Source organism: Balaenoptera borealis, assembly GCF_965194805.1.
Source record: "Balaenoptera borealis genome assembly, chromosome: 12".
Classification (NCBI taxonomy): Eukaryota; Metazoa; Chordata; class Mammalia; order Artiodactyla; family Balaenopteridae; genus Balaenoptera; species Balaenoptera borealis.
In genome coordinates this window covers 73,772,735-73,790,808 of record NC_138869.1, presented here as the reverse complement: position 1 = coordinate 73,790,808, position 18,074 = coordinate 73,772,735, and the positions used below count along the sequence as shown (strand labels likewise).

Genomic DNA, 18,074 nt, shown 5'->3' with positions numbered 1-18,074 from the left:
CTCCCATCACTCCCAGGCACCGAGGGGGCTGTGCTGGATGCTTGGCTCAGAGGCCAGAAACTTTGCTCTTGCCACTGGCAGCTTAAAGACCAGAGAGGCCTTCCCCCAAGCTGCCCTGCTCCCTCGGGCCCGGACCCCCTCCTTAATCCAGGCGGGCGATAAGATTCTTTGGCCCCTTTGTCTGTCGGCTCCAGCCACTCATGTCCTTGTGCCTGTGGCCTGCACAGCATCTGGGTTCTTAATCTTCCTGACACCCCGTTTGGCTGCACTGACCCAGTGGCTGCTGCCTCAGTGCCTGCTGCCCTGCCCAGCTGACCTCCACCTCTGCTCCAGGACCTCCGATCTCTCCCCTCCCCCTTCCTAGGGCCAGGGCCAGGTCACTACCCTCCTGCCCCCATTGTAAGGGGAGACTCGGAATGCTGGGAGGGGGCGGCTGAGTGGGTGGGAGAAGCAGGAAAGAGAGGCCTGAACACTCCACTGACCCTGGCAGATCTGAGCCTGCTGTCTTGGGAGATAAATTTAGACGGAGGCACAACCCTGCCATTGTCTAGCTGTTGGGGCCCAGAGCAGGCTAAGGAGGAGCCCTCGTATCAGGGAAGCACAGAAGGGTGTTTAATCATACTTTCTCAGCTCCAGCAAGACACCAAACCGCTGCCTCAGTTTCCCCATCTGTAAAATTGGTTTAAAAAAAAAAAGTAACGGTGCGTACCTCACAGGGTTTTGGACAATCAAATGAGTTGCTATTCATGAGTGCAGTGGGTAGGGCCCGGCTATATGAGTGCGCCCTGGTTGTCATCACAACCTGCTTATGACCGGAGTCCTGAGCAAGATTGACAGCACCTACTGGCTGCAAGGGAGACAGCCCCTGCCTTCAGACCCCCTCCAGCCTGACGAGGGGTTTATAGTCCTTGCTCTAAGGGAGCCCCACTCTGGAAGTGGCCCCCTTCCTCCAGTTCCTTTTCCAAGTTTCTCCCAGTCTCAGGGCAGGAAGGGGGACACAGGATACGTAATAATATGGATCGACCTGCCTGGAAGTGTAAAGTGAAATCTCCGTGATCCTGGAGGGAAGGGGAGTGACCAGAGCTGTGCAGGGTGACCTGGGAGGGCTCCCTGGAGCAGGTGTCTGGAGCCTGGCCACAGAAGTGGGGGTGTGGAGAGGGCAGAGCCCTCCAGGCCATAGGAGGAACCAGTAGGAGGAGGGTAGATACAGGAAGTCAGGAGGCAGGCCAGACGTCACCAGAAGGAGAATCAAGGCTGTCCAGGATATTTCCTGCCAGGACCAGTGCTCTTGGACATCCCAGGCCCAACTCTCAGCCTCACTTGTGTTAAATTAGTGAGTCCATCCCCAGCAGGAGGATGCCAGCTGCCCTGTCACTTAATTTCTATCCAGGTTTTAACTGAACTGTAACACGTACACCCAGAAAGTACACAAAGCAGCCAAGTGTCAGTGTCGGTGAATCATTGAAAGGCCAACATTCATGGCTTAGTTCCTGACCTGAGTGCTTGCTCCATCACCAGCCTCCCCAGAGCCCCTCCCCCTTGAAGCTCCCACAACCCCACCAGGCTCAGGGAGCCACTCTCCTGACTTTTGATAGTTGAGGAAGCTCAGGCTGGGGTCTGGGACAGGCACACGAGTGACCAGGCCAGGGTTCTCAGGACGATGGGGTGTCCGGCTTCTAGCACAGGCCTCCTTTCTTTCTTGGTGCATCTGCATCGGTGTTCCGTGTTCTCGCGCTGTGTCCACTTTCAGGTGACACGGCTTTTGGCCTTTGTGTGTTTCTGGGTCCCTGCTGGCCCTTTTCTGACCCTCTGGGCTTCCTGACCCATCCTCAGGTGTGAACCCCAGCGCCAACTACCACGCCCTGTACCGCTACTTCGTGGAGCTCTGGATCTACCTGGGACTGGCCTGGCTCTCCCTGTTTGTCAACTGGAAGGTGAGCATGTTTGTGGAGGTGCACAAGGCCATTAAGAAGCGGCGGCGGCGCCGGAAGGAGTCCTTCGAGAGCTCCCCACACTCCAGGAAGGCCCTGCAGGTGGCAGGGGGTGCGGCGTCCAAGGACGTCAACATCTTCAGTTTTCTGTCGAAAAAGGAGGAGACTTACAACGATCTCATCAAGCAGATCGGGAAGAAGGCAATGAAGACGGGCGGGGGTGGGGAGCGGGTCCCAGGGCCGAGCCTGGGGCCCCAGGGGGGTGGGCTGACAGCCCTGCCCACCTCCCTGACCCCCTTGGTGGTCTACTCCAAGAACCGGGTGCCCAGCTTGGAAGAGGTGTCCCAGACGCTGAGGAGCAAAGGCCACATGTCTCGGCCCCCTGGCGAGGAGGCCGGGGCGGGGCCCCCCGAGGAGGGCTCCCCCGCCTCTGAGGTGTTCATTAACCAGCTGGACCGCATTAGCGAGGAGGGCGAGCCGTGGGACGCCCAGGACTACCACCCGCTCATCTTCCAGAACGTCAACATCACCTTCGTGAGCGAGGAGGCCGGCCTCTCGGACGAGGACACCTCCAAGTCCTCCCTGGAGGACAACCTGGCTGGGGAGGAGAGGCCCCAGGAGGGGGCCGCGGCCGAGGTGCCCCTGAACCTGGGCGAGTTCCCCTCGTCGGATGAGTCCACCTTCACCAGCACCGAGTCCGAGCTCTCCGTGCCTTACGAACAGCTTATGAACGAGTACAACAAGGCAAACTGCCCCAAAGGCACGTGAGGCGGGGCCGGCTCCCCGCCCCACCTTCCATGGCTTCTCTTCTCCTTAACCTGGGGTGTCCTACTGTGGCTGGGCCCCTGGCCCCTGGTGGGGGGTGGCCCTGGAACTGGGAGTAGGGGGCCAGGGGCCTTCCTCACCTTCATCCCCTGCAGCTAGATGCTACCGGTCAGACATGGCGCACCCAGGACAGGGCCCTCTGTTCATCAGCGGGACGGGTACCCCGGCAGCGGGAGGCGTCTGTCCTGAGCACGGTTGGGGGACCTGGTGGTTCACGGACACGTGGGCTGGCGGGACCGATCCCGAGGAGGCCTGCGCCTGCGTGGGTCGATGCTCAGTCATTCGGTTACGACTGTCTCACGGTTCTCTTAGGTCGGGGGCCTCGGCCGTTTGAGTTCACCAGTATTAACAGGTTCCTGTGCGCCCAGCGCTGAGCCAGGCATTTCAGAGAGAGGGTGAGGGTGGTGTAAGACCCTGGTGGGGTTGGGGGCTGGGCACTTCAGCACCTCAGCAGTAGTGGGGCCCCGCCTGGGGCACGTGTTTAACCGTCCCCCAGTCCCGCCTCGTCTGCCTGTCTGTCGCCCCTACTGCAGACCTCAGTAGGGAGGAGGCCATCCGGGGACGGGGAGCTAACGGGCAGGTGCTGAAACACTCCTGTTACGGGGGACCCAGAGTAAGTCCCAAGTGTGGCCCAGCATCCCAGCCCTTCTGTGGACTTACTGGGATGGAGCCCAGCCCAGAGTCCGCTTCCCTGTCCCAGACACCCTTTGGCCAAGCAATGGCAGGCGCGGGCTTCTGCCTCCCGGGAAGTGGTGGCAGAAAGAGAGGCTGGGGCTCCTGGAGCTGGCGGCCGGGGAGCTGCAGGAGTGGGCTCAGCTCCGGCTCATCCTGCCTCCACCCTTCCGTCCCGTGACCTCACCGCTCCCCAGATCACTCTTGGCTCACAAGTGGGGAATGTCCAAATATGTGAATCAACCTCCTCCCTCCAGCTGCTGTTTGGTGTGTGTGTGTGTCTGTGTCTGTCTGTCTGTCTGTCTGTGTAAGAAAGAAAGGACTTGCAATGGGAGGAGAAAAATATAATGTGAAACTGCAGACGGACTGTTTCTGGTGAGGGGCTGGCAGAGTTCTTGGGTTCTTCGTGAGGTGCACCCTTGGGCCAGCCCACTCTGCCCTGCATGTTTTGTTTTGTTATTTTTTAAATGAATTGCTGATTTTTTAATCTCATTGGCTTCAGAGCCAGAGGGGAGAAAAGGTGCAAGAGTGGGGCCCCAAGGATCAGGATGTCCGGTGTTCACTCTCCTATCCCCCAACCCAGTTGGGCCTTTCTCGGTGACCTCAACCAAGGTCATGGTGTCAGAGTTGGGGAGGGGCATTGGTCGCAGGCGACCAGATGCTGGGCAGGAGGTGCCACCCAGACACCCTCTCTGCCTCTCAACCCCCTCCCCAATACTGCAGGGCCAAAGAGGGCCAGACCCCCACCCATCCCCACTTAGCCTATAACCCAGGGGTATGATGGCCCAGCATCAGGGTGGGAAGGAGCGGCCTTCTGTTTTTCTGTGAAATGTTTTAACGAGCTCGTCTTAGTTTTCCTGACCCCACTTGGCTGGGGTGTTGCTGGCTGTCCTGGAATCACACACACTGTATGTACATACTGGCAATGATGTCAAATGTAATTTATTTTAACATTTTTACAATAAAACATGAGATGGACAAGCCAGTCTGATGTGTGCTATTGGGGGGTGGGGAGAGGGGCTGTGGGCAAGATGGGGGGGCAGTCTGGGAGGACTGAGGACAGCCTGAGGGTCAAGGGGAGAACTGGGGTGGTCTGGAAGGGACAAAAAAATGAAAGAGGTGGGGAGGTGGAGAAGGGGCAGGCTACTTAAGATGTGGTCAGGGCGGGCTTCTTGGAGGAGGTGACAGTTAACAGGTTGGAATGAGGACAGGGGAGAGGAGTGGGGGGACCGTGGCTAGCAGCTCATGTCGCCAGTCTGCCAGACCCTGTTCTACACGCTTTATGCTCAATAATATGTGAATGGACTATTTGATCTTGCAATAGCCCTGTGAGATGGGTATTACATCCCCATTTTATAGGCGAGGAAACGGGCACAGAGAGGTGACTTAGGCAAGATCTCCATAGATGGTGAGCCTGGGTTCAAACCCACGCAGCCCCCATGACCAGCTAACAATCACCTGCTCTGTTGTGGCACGTCTGGCGTCCCCTGAGAGGGCCTCTGTGTTCAGGAAGGTGGGCCAGGGAAGGACCCCGGAGATCAGGCCTTCTGAGCTCGATGGGTGGGCACTGTGGGCTGGAAAGGACGTGAAAGAAGAGTGGACAGGTTCAGCTAGGCCCATATGCATCCATTTAAGAGGAAGGTTTGTCAGACTTTGTGGTCTCAACGGTTTAGATTGGCCTCTTCCACAGCAGTGTCAGGGTCCCCTTCCCACACCACACAGGACATTGGTTAAAATCTTCAGTCTGCTGGGAAAAATTTACAGTTCTGTGATTTCAGGAATGAAGCACATTTTTCATGAGGGTGTGGCTGCGTTTATAAAGGATCATATGTGTTTAAAATATCAACGGGTTCTGTAATGATACCATCCATCCCTTTGCCAAAACATCTCTCCACTTTCTCTCTCTTTCTCTCTCTCTCTCTCTCTCTCTCACTCACACACACACACACACACACAGGTTCAAACTTCTCTGGTTTTGCTTTAGCCCCTTCCAGCCTCAAGGTAACAATTCTATTTACTACCTTGGCACTTGGCCTTCTCACAAAGCCCTCTGACAGGCGGCTTGGAGCACCCCCCGTGGCACAGGGCTTTTGGCCCCCTTTGCTCTGAAGGAGATGAAAGCTCAGAGTACAACTTGACCAGGCACAGCTTCACAGAGTTGCTCATAGATGATACAAGCAGGGAAGGCTGGGGTTAAGGTGTGGTTTTGGTCCACTGCGCCTAAGGTAAGTGGTGAGCTTTCTGAGTGAAAGGTCTGGAAACAGGGTGGGACAGCAGCTGGAGCAGAGGGTGGAGCCCAGGAGGGATTCCTGAGTGATCAAGAGCAGAGGAGGGGTACCGTGTGTGGAGGGGCGTGAACTCTCCTGTCACTGCCACTGTGCCCATGAGCTGTTGGGGGATGGCAGGTGGAGGAAGTGATTTAGAAGTCGAGGGAGAGGACCCTGGTAGGGAAATCCCACTGTTGACACCAGATTCATAACCCGGTCAGAACTACGGGGGTGTATTGTTGAACCCCCAGAGTTTCATGAGTTCTGAGGCAGACACGCCTACTCCCAGCAGCCCTCCAGGCCTGGGCCCTCCCCTGCCCCCTCCTGGAAGCCTTCCCACCCTGGTGGTGAGTTGGCACCCTGCTCTCCACCATCGCCACCTGGACTCTCCATTCATTCCTTCAACTAATGTTCACCAAGCACCTACCATGGACCAGGCTCTGTCCCAGGCACCTGGAAAACTACAGCGTGTAACATGAAGAGAAATCCTATTCATGGAGCCTACAGTTTGGTTCCCTTTGCTCTCATTTCCGGCTGTTTTTCATGGTCTGTGCTTGGTATTTCTGTCCTGTCCATACCCCCAAGGCTCTTTTAATGTCTCTTCTATCTTATGTCTTTTAATCCTCACAGCAGGTAGTGTTATCATTAACCCCATTTTACAAATGAGGAGACTGAGGCAAATACAGGATTTTTCACAAATTCAAACAACTATTAAATGGCAGCAAAACAGCTTACCTGACTTGCATTTCCGTTCTTCCTTCTACCGTCCGGAATGCTCCTGATCTGTTGGGGGAGACACCCTCAGAAAACCCACAGTCACATGGAGGAGACAGTTCCTACGCCCAAAGAGCCTGCAATCTGAGAGGGAGAGGAGCACAGAAATGGAAATAAGCACAAACTCTGGGTCCCAGCTGGGCCTCTGGCTCCTGTGTGATCCTGCAGGAGTCACTTAGGAAAAGAAACCGGGATGTTTCATCCCCTTGCTGGAAAGGTTATCCTCAGCCACCATTGCGGGGAAGCTTTCTGGAGCCTGGGGCAAAGGCAGGGGGAGAAAGGAGGCAGGCTGGGCTGCGCTGCTCTGGGTGGGTCTCCAGGAATGGTTGCCTCTCTGGGGGCCCCTGAGGCTTGGGCTCAGCCCTGCCAATCAGCTGTCCACCCCTGAAATAACAGGTCCCCAGTTTCCAAATTCATACACAGCTGGTCCAGGAACCAGATGCCAGTTTGGGAATTGCCAGGATGTGTTTGTGTAACACAGTGAGGGTGCCTCCCCAGAATCTCTGCCCCTTCTCTCCATCCTGGCCACCATCCAGGCCACTACAGCCCCTCACCTGGACCCCCGCAGCAGCACAGGGCCTGATGCCTGGTTGAGCCCTTGTTGAATGAATGAATGAGCCCCTGAGCTGGTCTCCACCTGGCCATCACTGCTACCAGCAGGCTGGAGCCCAGACTCAAATCTGACCCCCTTTATCTCCTGCTTTAAACTCCTCCGGGGCTCCCACTGCTCTCCTGGGGCCGTCTCCCTCTTCAACCTCATCTGCCCCCCACCCCTACTCCCCCACCTCTCTGGGCTCCAGACACAGTGAAGTTTCCCAAATGAGCCAGGCCGCCCATGCTGTTTCCTCCATCTGGAATGCCCTTCCTCTCTCCTAGCTGAGTTCTAAGACCTGTTGGGATTAAAGGTGGACATCAGCTTCTCCGGGAAGAGTTCCACAGTTACTGCCCACCCCCCTCCCGGATTCTGGGTCAGATGTCCCTCACCAGGCCCAGAGCCCGTCCCTCAGCAAGCCAGCTGCTTCGATGCTGTTCAAGTCTGCTGTCTCTGGGTCTGGAGCCTCTGAGAGAGCAGGGCGTGGCTTGTTCACCTTGGATCCAGACCACAAGCTGGCCAGCGTGGAGAAGGGCTCAGCTTTTCAATGTTTACTGAATGGAGGGCAAGTGAACCGGAATCCTGGAACTTCTCATTGTAATTCAGTCCCTCTCCTCCCGGGAAGAGGCCAAATCAGGAGGTGAGGTTTATTCCACGAGGGCGAGTCCCTGCGAAACCGGGTGGATGATCTTGAGGGACCTTGTCACAGGCTTTGTTGGCCCAGTGAGTCACCTGATTGTGCCGAGTCACCTGAACCTGGTAGGCAGGGCAGGGACGCAGCGCTCCTTACTTCTGCACACTCCAGGAAGCCCCTCTGTCTGCACCCCCTTTCCCGTTTCCCCACACCTCTCTGTCCTCACCTCTCATCGCCTCCACGGCGGCAGCGTTCCTTCTGGTCACCACCCCCTGATGACAGGGGCCTGGGTGTCCCACCCCTTCAGCCCCCAAGTCCCCGTGCTTCCCTCGGGAATACCTCTGCTCACAGTGACCACTCACCTCGGTTTCGGGGCCGCCCAGTTTACAAAGCCCTTTCACCTCCATTCCTGTGGGATCACTCATCAGTCTGGCAGCCAGGTGCAATACTTTATAGCCCGATTTAAGGGTTTTTTTTCCAAATGAGGAAACTGAGTGTTTTGGTTTGGTTGCCCAGGAGAGCAAGGCCTAAGACCAGAACTGGGAGATGGCTGGAGGAAGTAGCAGAGAGGTAGAGGGAGATAAAGATGGGGAAAGAGCACAAGGCAATTAAGGGGGCCTCGTTGAGCTGGTTCCACTGTGGGCAGTTGGGGCTCAATCCTGCTGGGACCCCTCTGAAGAGCCTGTCGAATACACCTCAGAATTGTCCCTTTGAAGGACAGGAGACCTGCGTTTATCCACCAGTTCCCACCCTCGTTGGTTAAGGATGGCCCCACGGACATTAATCCCCACCTCCCTCCTATACAGGCTGGATGTGGCAGACTGTACTGTCCAAAGACGCCACCATCCCACACTCTCCTTGGCAAAGTGACCTTGCCACTCCCCGTACAAGAGGTGGAGTCCATTCCCTTGCACATGGGCTGGCCCTGGGCCTGTTTTGATCAATAGAATACCCTGGAAGTGACCTTCTGTGTTAAGAGGGCTGGCAGCTTCCACTTTTGTGCTCTCGGGGAAGCCAGCTGCAAGGCAAGAAATCCAAGTACCTGGAGACTCATGCCCTGGAGGGGATCTGCCCAGCCGAGGAGCCATCTGGGACATTCCAGCCCCAGCTGAGGCCACATGAAGAGCCCAGCCATCCCCCAAATCTCAGAATCATGAGCAAATACAAGATTGGTGTTATTCTAAGCCTCTAAGTTTTGGGGTGGTTTGTTATGCAATGATAGCCGACGGGAACACTGGCTGGGCTTGCCCTGGGGCTAAGAGACCTTCTGCCGGGTTTTGGAGAAAGTTCTGGGGTGCAAACGCAGAGAGGCACCCCTGGGGAGGGGCTCGGGCAGCATGTACAGGACTGTCCACTATAGCCGCACTGGCACCCGAAGCGGGCCAAGGGATTGGGACATGGACACAAACAGCACCTACTGCCCTGAGACCCAACCTCTTTGAAGGTGCAGAAACTCCTTACCAGGAGCTCCCTACCTTAAGCAAGATCAGAGTTTCTTACCTTAAGATATCAAAGTCTCTTCTACTTTAGGGTCTCTGGTCCTCTCTGCTATGTCTGAACAGTACTCATAGGCCTGGGGTCTGCCACCATCTAGCCCTGTGCCTTAAATAAGCCACCTCAGCCATTTACAGGCTGCTTACTGCCCATGACCTCAGATCTCATTTAATCCCCACCACACTGTGAAGTCAGTATTATTATTGCCCTTTGGAAGCTGAGGCACAGAGTGGGCATGTTAACTTGCCCAAAGTCACACAGCTAGAAGCAGAGCCTGGGTTCAAACCTGAGACCCCAGAGCCTGTGCTAGTAACTACCACACAAGCTTGCCAGAGCAGGGCTTTCCTGCTCCAGGGCCAGGGGGCCCAAAGAAGGTACCCTGGCTGCAGCTCCCAGCTACCTGTCCTCTGCAGGACCAGTGAGGTGAAGCAATCAGCGGATCCCAGCCCTGTGGTAACTACCCAGCAGTCACCAGGGGATTCCTGAGCTCTGTTCTCAAGAGATTCTGACTTAGCAGATCTGGGGTAAAATCCAGAAATACCCAGGTTCTGGAAATGCCTGGCTGGAGATCTCAGAGGGCAGTTCTGTTCTGTGTTTCTGGCATCTCCTGCCAATCCCTCCCTGCCTGTGTTTATATTCTGCGTTGAAATCTGTTTACCTCCAGTTATGGAAAACTTCCTTCTCATTCTTAGATTCCGTCACCTGTGGCTCTGGCCAGCTGAGCTGCTGTGTCTGGGGTGGTGACATTATACTGTATTCAATTCAAACAACATGTACTTTTTTTTTTTTTTTTAATGCCACACCACGGGGCTTGCAGGATCTTAGTTCCCCAACCAGGGATTGAACCCGTACCCCCTGCAATGGAAGCACGGAGTCTTAACCACTGGACCGCCAGGGAAGTCCCCGACACGTACTTGTTGAGTCTCTCGTAGGCCGCCTAGAACACCTGATGCTGGTGACTGAGGAGGAAGGGAAATGAGGAGCAGACAGTTACCCACCAGCCAGTCAGGCCCTCTCTCTGTCTCTCTACCCGCTCACATTCCCACCCTCAACAGTTCACTCCAGGGGAAAGGTTCTGACCCAGGGGTCTGGGGCCCGTTCATCCCGCTCATGAGAGCCAGCGGTTAAAGTTTCAGAAATTTTACAAGCTGACTATCTTAAAAATTAAATTATATAACCATACACTTAAACTGTATGAAGAGCGAAGGTAAAACATACTCAAAACTCATCATTTCCTAATTACTTTACATGTTACTACTCTTCAAGCTTTTGAGGTTACTGACATCCATTGGAGGTGCCCGGTGGAAATATTACATAATGGTATGCTACTGCGTTTCTCTTCCCAACTTCATTTTTGTGCCATCACGTTGTAGCTTAAAATAGCCATAGTGGAAGTATTTACACCACAGAAATGAGCAAACACTATAAATCAGGGCTCTCCTCTCTGCAGAGGGCCAGATGTTAAACATTTACCAGCACATCATCGCAGCACTGATCTTCTGGACGCGCCGTGTGGACTGGGCAGGGGCGGGGTGGGAGGCAGTGAGATTTTGCCCATCTTGGAGAGGAGCCAGCAATGTCTGGGTTTCAGGGGGAACATAATTCCTAAAGTGTCCCTTGCAATCCCGTGGGCCCCTCAGACCATTGCTGAGTAGGGGTGAAGATCCAAGGCCATGGGAGCTGACTGTGAGGGTAGTGGGTGGGCAGGTGACACAGGTACCTGCCCCATGTATGTACACGGAAGGGTACACCCAAGGGTCACACTCCAAACTGGAGGCAGAAGGGGGAGCAGAGGCCTTGTGTAGAAGGCATATCTGCCTTCAGCTGGAGTTCTCCGACTGCCCAAAGCCTAGTCCAGGAGGTGCCTTACACTCTCTCAACCGCACTGTGGTTTCAGCAAAGTCCTCATCCCCTGGGTGTCCTTATAACTAAAGGGGAGACCCTCTTGGCATACACTAGGTCTGGTAACTGGACCAGGGCTATTGGGGGTGTTGGGATCCAGACTAAGACTGCAGAGAGCGTATCGCTGAGCAAAAACACCGTTGATACACAGGATGTGTGCCTGAGTCAAAACAACACAGGAAGGAGTCTAAGGCCTTCCAAAAATTCCTCGCCCCTAGTGCAGGGGAGGAGGTGACTCCACGCAGGATGTCCAGGGTCCCAGTCAAAAGTGGATGCTGCAGAGGTCCAGTGCCCCGGCCCCACCTCAGAATCCTCCCAGGAGCAGTCCTCAGTAAGCCAGCCGCGGTCTGGCCCCCTTGTGAGCCACGTGTAGGGCTGTCCCTCTAATGATCACCACTTTTTAGTGACCACTTGCTTTGGGACAGGCTCTGTGCTGGGACTTGACAAGGGGACCCAGGGAAAAGACTTCTCTTCCTTTGTTTGATTCCACAGCCATCCTCAGTGTGTGTGTTGGTAACAGGAGGTGGAAGGAGAGTCAGTAGGGTTGGAGTGGGGGGTCCGTCATGACCCACCTGGAACTGCTATGTGTTAATCCAGGTTCTCCAAGAAGCAGATGCCACGGCTGGATTAAGCTGGAAAGGACTATGTTAGGGGAAACACCTGTGAGAGGCTGGAAGCACCATCTGACCAAGATGCAAGTCCCATCCTGAGTGACTGAGAGGGAGGGGAGGTTGGGTGAAGCAACCTAGACGGCCCTGCAGGCTGTGGGAGGTTAGGCTAGGCTCGGGTGAGTCCCAGGTCTCCGGGAAATGGACCCACCTTGGTACCCTGCTCTGCTCAGTCACTGGCTGCAGCAGCCCATGATCTGGGAACAGACTTGGTGATGGATTTCAGAGGCAGCAGCTGGGGTCATTGGTCAATTTCCTCCTTGTAGTTGGAGGTCCGCGGGGTGCACTTTCATGGCCGCCACCACAATTATGGGGGAGCAGAAAGTATGCTCACATAGAAGTCAGACAGTAGAGAGAGGAGAATGGAGCAGATACACAGAGAAAGGCAGAGGAGCTTGTATGTGGGGTGTGTGTGCTGTGGACACGCGTAACATGAAGTCAGACAGAGACAGAGAAAGACGGACTGAGGGACACAGAAAGACACAGACAGAAAGAGAGAAGAACGAACACTACAGAGAAGACAGCTTTCTAAGCCCCCAGCTCCAGACTCTCTATAAGGAAATACTGGTCCTACCTCTGGATCCCCTTGGCATCACCTGCTGAATCCTGACCACAAACATTTCTTTCCATGAGCTAGCTAAAGTGGGCTCTGGTTCTTACCATGTAACCCCAGAAACCCTGACCTGCCATCCCAGGAGAAGCAGCCCAAGATGGCAGTTAATGAGAAGTCATTTCTTGATGCCCCTCCACCACTGGCTGGCCTGGTTCTACACTAACCTTCTAGAAAGATGCTCTTAGCCGTCCCTGCCTCTCCCAGGTTTTCTGCTCTGCTCTTCTCCACCTGGCAGGTAACTTCACATTTGGGGCTGCTGGCTTGTTTTCTAGATGTTTCACAGGTGTCTGTCCCATCTTCCCAACGAGAGGGCAGGATAGGGGCTGCTCTTGGGCTGCCTCAAATTCCAGGCCCAGCCCTCTCCTAGCTGCCTGACCTCGGGCAAGTCACTTAACCTGTCTGGGCTTCTGTTATTTCTCAGGAAAACTGGGAACCATAACCTGCCTCCAAGGTTAGCATGTGAGGCCCGGGGTCTCCCTCCATGTTACTGTCCGTAGGGGTGGCAGGTACATTATTGTCCTTCTGTTCACCCTAGGAAATGGCTTGACAGTAACGTGCTGAAGTTCCAGGGAGAACTTTGACTGGACAGCTGTCATTTTCCAGGTCAGAACCTGACAATCTAGTGCCCCCTCTCTACAGCTCCCTCTGGGTGATTTTAGGCAGTGATAACCTGAGATTTACCTGAGATTAAGCCTCATGTGAATAATTGTTTACACTTCAATCCTTTGTCTCCCTTAATCCTCTCATCAGCCTAGTGAAGGAGAACTCTAAGTTCCTGTTTTGCATGGAAAATCTTGTGGTTCTTTGACTTGCCCAAGGTCCTAGAGCTCGGCTGGCCTTCAGATTCCCCAAGATCTCATCCCCACCGCAGGCAGCCCTCCAGCCTCTGGGCCCCAACAGCAGCGGTAGGTACCAAGTGAGTCAGAGGATCCAGCTTGGTCTGTCTCCAAAGGACCACTCCTGAGATTCCTCCTTAACTGGCAGTGACCCTCCCTCCAGTGTCTTTCTGTCCCTTGTTCTGAGCAAACTCTTTGAGTCCCACTGGAGCCCCCCCAGTACCCCCAAACCTACCTCTCAACTCAGAACAGAATGTTACAGCTGAAGGGAATTCATTCCTTCAGGGAGAACCTATTGAGCACTTATTGTAAGCCAAGTACCATTTTAGCCATTGACTATTAGTGATAATCTAATGATTAGATTCTAATCCAATGGCTCTCAACCCTGGTTGTGTATTAGAACCACTGGGGCCCTTTCAAAAGTATGTTACCCAGATCTTACTCCAACCAATGAAATCAGAATATTTGTGGAGGGAGGGAGGTGAGGCCAGCTATCAGAATTTTATTTAAAATCTCTCTAGATGATTATAATGTTTTCCCAGGGTTGAGAACCTCTGATCTAGTTGAACCATAGCCCCCCTCATGTTAGGGGCTCAGGAGGGAACTGAGACCCATAGATGGGCAGTGCTTTGCCCAAAGTCACAAATCTGAGCCTGGTTCCTCCATCTTCAACCCCCCAGTGCTCTTTCTGAGAGTAATTGGTAAGAATTTGCTGAAGGCATCCTTGGATGAATGCAGGGTAGGGGGGAGAGAAAGGTGGTGAGTGTGGTGGATACATTTGAGATGCCTTCCCTACCCACTGTTCTTCCTGAAGATGGACAGACCAGGTAGCCATCTTTGAACCATGTGACTCACCTTGGTAAAGCTGATTGGGCTAGGAGAGGAAACCTGAACCAAGATGAACCAATGAGGACTTCCCCGGTGGTGCAGTGGTTAAGAATCCGCCTGCCAATGCAGGGGACACGGGTTCGATCCCTGGTCCGGGAAGATCCCACATGCTGCAGAGCTACTAAGCCCGTGTGCCACAACTACTGAGCCCGTGCTCTAGAGCCCACAAGCCACAACTACTGAGCTTGTGTGCCACAACTACTGAAGCCTGCACGCCTAGAGCCTGTGTTCTGCAACAAGAGAGGCCACCGCAATGAGAAGCCCACACACCGCAACGAAGAGTAGCCCCCGCTGGCCGCCACTAGAGAAAGCCCGCGCGTAGCAATGAAGAGCCAATGCAGCCAAAAAAATAAAAAATATATAAAATCCTTAAAAAAAAAAAAAAAAAAAAAAGATGAACCAATGAGATGACCTGGCTAGGTATTTGAAATTAGTATATCAAAGGACTTAGACAGTGAGCTGTGGGGAGCTGAATCTGGAAGTCATGGAGGCTTGGGAGTGGTGGCAGGCATTGGGGTCATGTGTGAGCCAGACAGTAGGCAGAGGAAGGAAGTATGCAGAGAGAAGCAGGAGGATAGAGCAGACATCTGGAGAGAGAGGCAGAGATGGGGACTGGGCAGGTTCTGTTTCCGCTGAGAGCTGTATCCTTTCATTGAACCTCACCTGTATCCCTTCATTGAACCTTTAGAACTAGTGGGTTCTTTGACACTCAAAGGGCCTTGACCAATATAGGCATGAAGAATGGCTCATGCAAAAGCCTGTAGGCACCAAAGACCCTTATGTGCCCCTTACTTTGCCCCCAACCCTTAACAGTGTCCCTCTGAAGCACTGAGTTCCCTGTCATTCAAAGTGCTCAAGCCAAGGGTTGGTGTCCACCTCTTGGAGATGTTGGCAAGTTGATCTCATATGTCCTACTCAACCACATGATTCTGAATTTCTGAAATGGGTGGGCAGAGAGGTATTTTAAGATTGTTTTTTCTCTTTCTTGGCACCCAGTGCCCCTTGCCTGACACCTGGTCCCTGGCAAGGAAGCCTGTACCCCTGGGGTTGGGAGTGGGGCCCACAGTAAACAAAGAGCACAAGAAAGTTCCCTCGGTACCCACCCCCAACATCAGCGCACACATCCCCATGGCGGGAAAGTGGCAGGGGTGTGGAAACAATGGGAGCCTATGAGTCATGGGGGTAGGCAGGATAACGTTTCTCCAAAAAGGCTCCCTCTAGCCATGTCCGGAGTTGCTGACGTAGGCAGCTGCCAGGCAGTGACACCTGAAATGACCTTCAGTTCTGGGCAGTCACTAGGCCTGCCCTGGATGACCTGGATTTTCTTTTTATCTTTTAATTCAATTTTTATTTTTAGCAAAGTGATATATGTATATAAATACTTTTAATAAAAGTCAAATAATACTACACAGACTAACGGAAAACAGCAATTGCCTGCCTCACCCTTCCCCATTCCCAGTCCCCAGAGGCAACTTCTTTTAGACTTTCCATCTACTTCTTCCTATTTTTCTTCTACTTCTTTAAATAACATATAGCTGTTTATAAAATCCCATCATTATTTTTGTTATCCTACTTTAGTTAGTATAGATTATCTTCCTTCTACAAAAGATGACGATTAGTTCCATTCCATCCCCAACACATATACTTCTTTCCCTATCACCCAAAATAGATCTCAACTCGATGTTAACACTATCATAACTATGTAAATATTCATAATGTACTTGGGTACACTTTTTTTCTTGCGTGACATTTTGTTTTTCATGTTTTTTGTTTGCTTAACTTTGTATGTCTGTGTCACTAATTAACTCCCAAACTCCCTGCTATAATTGTAAAACTTCTCTCAGAAGAATAGTCTCTCAGTCCCATTTTTTTTTTTTTTCCCTTGGTGAACTGCTTTCAGAGCCAAACATTTTCTGCTCCTGGCTGGATGGTTGCTCTCTAGGGCAGCTCACATCCTGAAGTGTCCCTTCACCATTGATTAGGAATTCCCTTTGCCTTCTTCCTACATCAGACCCCCTGTTTTCTGAATCCAATGCCTTCTGTCTTTGTTTACTTTCTTGGTTGATAGAGCACATCCTTCAATAGCTTTCTGAGGAATGGTGCAAGGGAGGTAAAAAATTTGAGACCCTGTACGTCTAAAAATATCTTTATTCTACCTTCATCTTGATTGATAGTTTGGCTGGGTATCTAATTCTAGGTTGAAAATTTTTTCCTTTGGAATTTTGAGAGTTTTTCTGCTTTGTCTTCTAGCCTCCTGGGTGGTTGTGGAGAAGTTTAGTGATATTCTAATTCCTGGGTCTTTAAATGTGACCAATATTTTTTTTTCTCTCTGGAAACTTTTTAGAATCTCTTTATTCCCCAGTGCATCAGTTGGTGTATCTTTTCATTCACAGTGCTGAGTCCTCAGGCTCCCCTTTAATCTAGAAGCTCATGCCCTTTGGTTCCTTTCTGTGCTTATTATGTTCTATCTTTTTGAATGAGGCCTCTTGGTTCTCTGATTTTCTAATCTTTACTTTTATCATCTTATCCTACTTTCAAAAGGATTTTTTTTTTAATTATTTATTTATTTATTTATGGCTGTGTTGGGTCTTCGTTTCTGTGCGAGGGCTTTCTCTAGTTGTGGCAAGTGGGGGCCACTCTTCATCACGGTGCGTGGGCCTCTCACTATCGTGGCCTGTTTTGTTGCGGAGCACAGGCTCCAGACGCGCAGGCTCAGTAATTGTGGCTCACGGGCCCAGTTGCTCCGCAGCATGTGGGATCTTCCCAGACCAGGGCTCGAACCCATGTCCCCTGCATTGGCAGGCAGATTCTCAACCACTGCGCCACCGGGGAAGCCCCTCAAAAGGATTTTTAAACTTTGACTCCAACCCTCCTATTGATTAAAAAGAAAGTCTCTATTTTTATTTCATTTCTTTTTCTTTCTAAGTTTTTATTAAGAGAATTGCAAATATACAGTACAGTTGAAAAAAATAGTATACTTAACATTGTTTTCCCTACCTAGGTCAGTGCTGTACAATAGAAATATAATGTGAGCCACATATGTAATTGTAAACTTTATAGTAGCCACATTAAAACAGTTTAAAAAATAACTTTAATATTTTACTTATTTCAAAATACCAATTCTACATGCCATCAATATAAAAATTATTAATGAGATTTTTTCATTTTTTCTGTTGTATTAAGTCTTTGAAATTTAGTGTGTATTTTATACTCACAGTGTATCTCAATCCAGATGATGTCAAGTGCTTAGAAGCTACATGTGAAAAGTAGCTACTGTATTAGACAGTGTAGGACTAGAGTGAAGAATTGTTATTATATATTGTCTATGAACTGCCTGTATATTTTGGCAAAGCTATTTGAAAGAAATTTGTAGACCATATTATACTTGATTTTTAAATACTTTAACCTGCAGATTCTAAAATTAAGGACATTCTGTTACATAATCACACCACCATTATCACCCCCAAGAAAATTAACAATAATCCCCTAATATCTTTAATATCCTGTCCATATTCAAATTTCCCCAATTGTGTCCAATTTTTCTTTTATAGCTGGTCTATTTGAACTAGGATCCTATCTTAACTTCCTTTGGTTGGTAGGTCTCCTTAGTGGTTTTTGTTTTGCATTGTTTTGTTTTTTTTGGCCACGCCGTGTGGCTTGTGGGATGTTAGTTCCCTGACCACGGATTGAACCCTGGTCCTCGGCAGTGAAAGCGCTGAGTCCTAACCACTGGACCTCCAGGGATTTCCCTCCTTAGTCTATTTAACATGTATAAAGTCTTTTTTATCTTTTTGTTTCTCCTACAATATTGACATTTTAAGGATCTAGGCAAGTTGTCTTGTAGAATGCCCTACATTCTGTGTTTGTCTGATTGTTTCCTCATAATGTCATTTAATTTTATCCCCCTACCTGCTGTATTACAGGAGACTGGAAGTTAGATCATGGTAAAATACAGGTTAAATATTTTTTGCAAGAATG

The 18,074-nt window shown here is 51.6% G+C and overlaps 1 protein-coding gene and 1 long non-coding RNA gene across 6 annotated transcripts in view; one reads left to right on the top strand and one right to left on the bottom strand.

Moving 5' to 3' along the window:
- The window catches only part of KCNK5 (potassium two pore domain channel subfamily K member 5), a 51,014-nt gene extending 46,605 nt beyond the window's left edge, over positions 1–4,409 (top strand). For 4 of the 5 annotated variants that reach the window (XM_082347845.1, XM_082347844.1, XM_082347847.1 and 1 more), the window contains one exon: positions 1,834–4,409. In XM_082347845.1, the coding sequence (XP_082203971.1) occupies positions 1,834–2,699 (866 nt within the window). In that variant the 3' untranslated portion in view covers positions 2,700–4,409. The remainder of the gene's footprint in view (positions 1–1,833) is intronic. The other variant, XR_014232771.1, reaches the window with a different exon arrangement.
- LOC309608275 lies at positions 3,701–16,638 on the bottom strand. Its single transcript, XR_014232775.1, has 3 exons — positions 7,454–16,638; positions 6,431–6,553; positions 3,701–5,172 (listed from the first exon to the last, which is right to left on the bottom strand). It is a non-coding gene; the product is annotated as an uncharacterized lncRNA (long non-coding RNA).
- Positions 16,639–18,074: the final 1,436 nt, after the last annotated feature.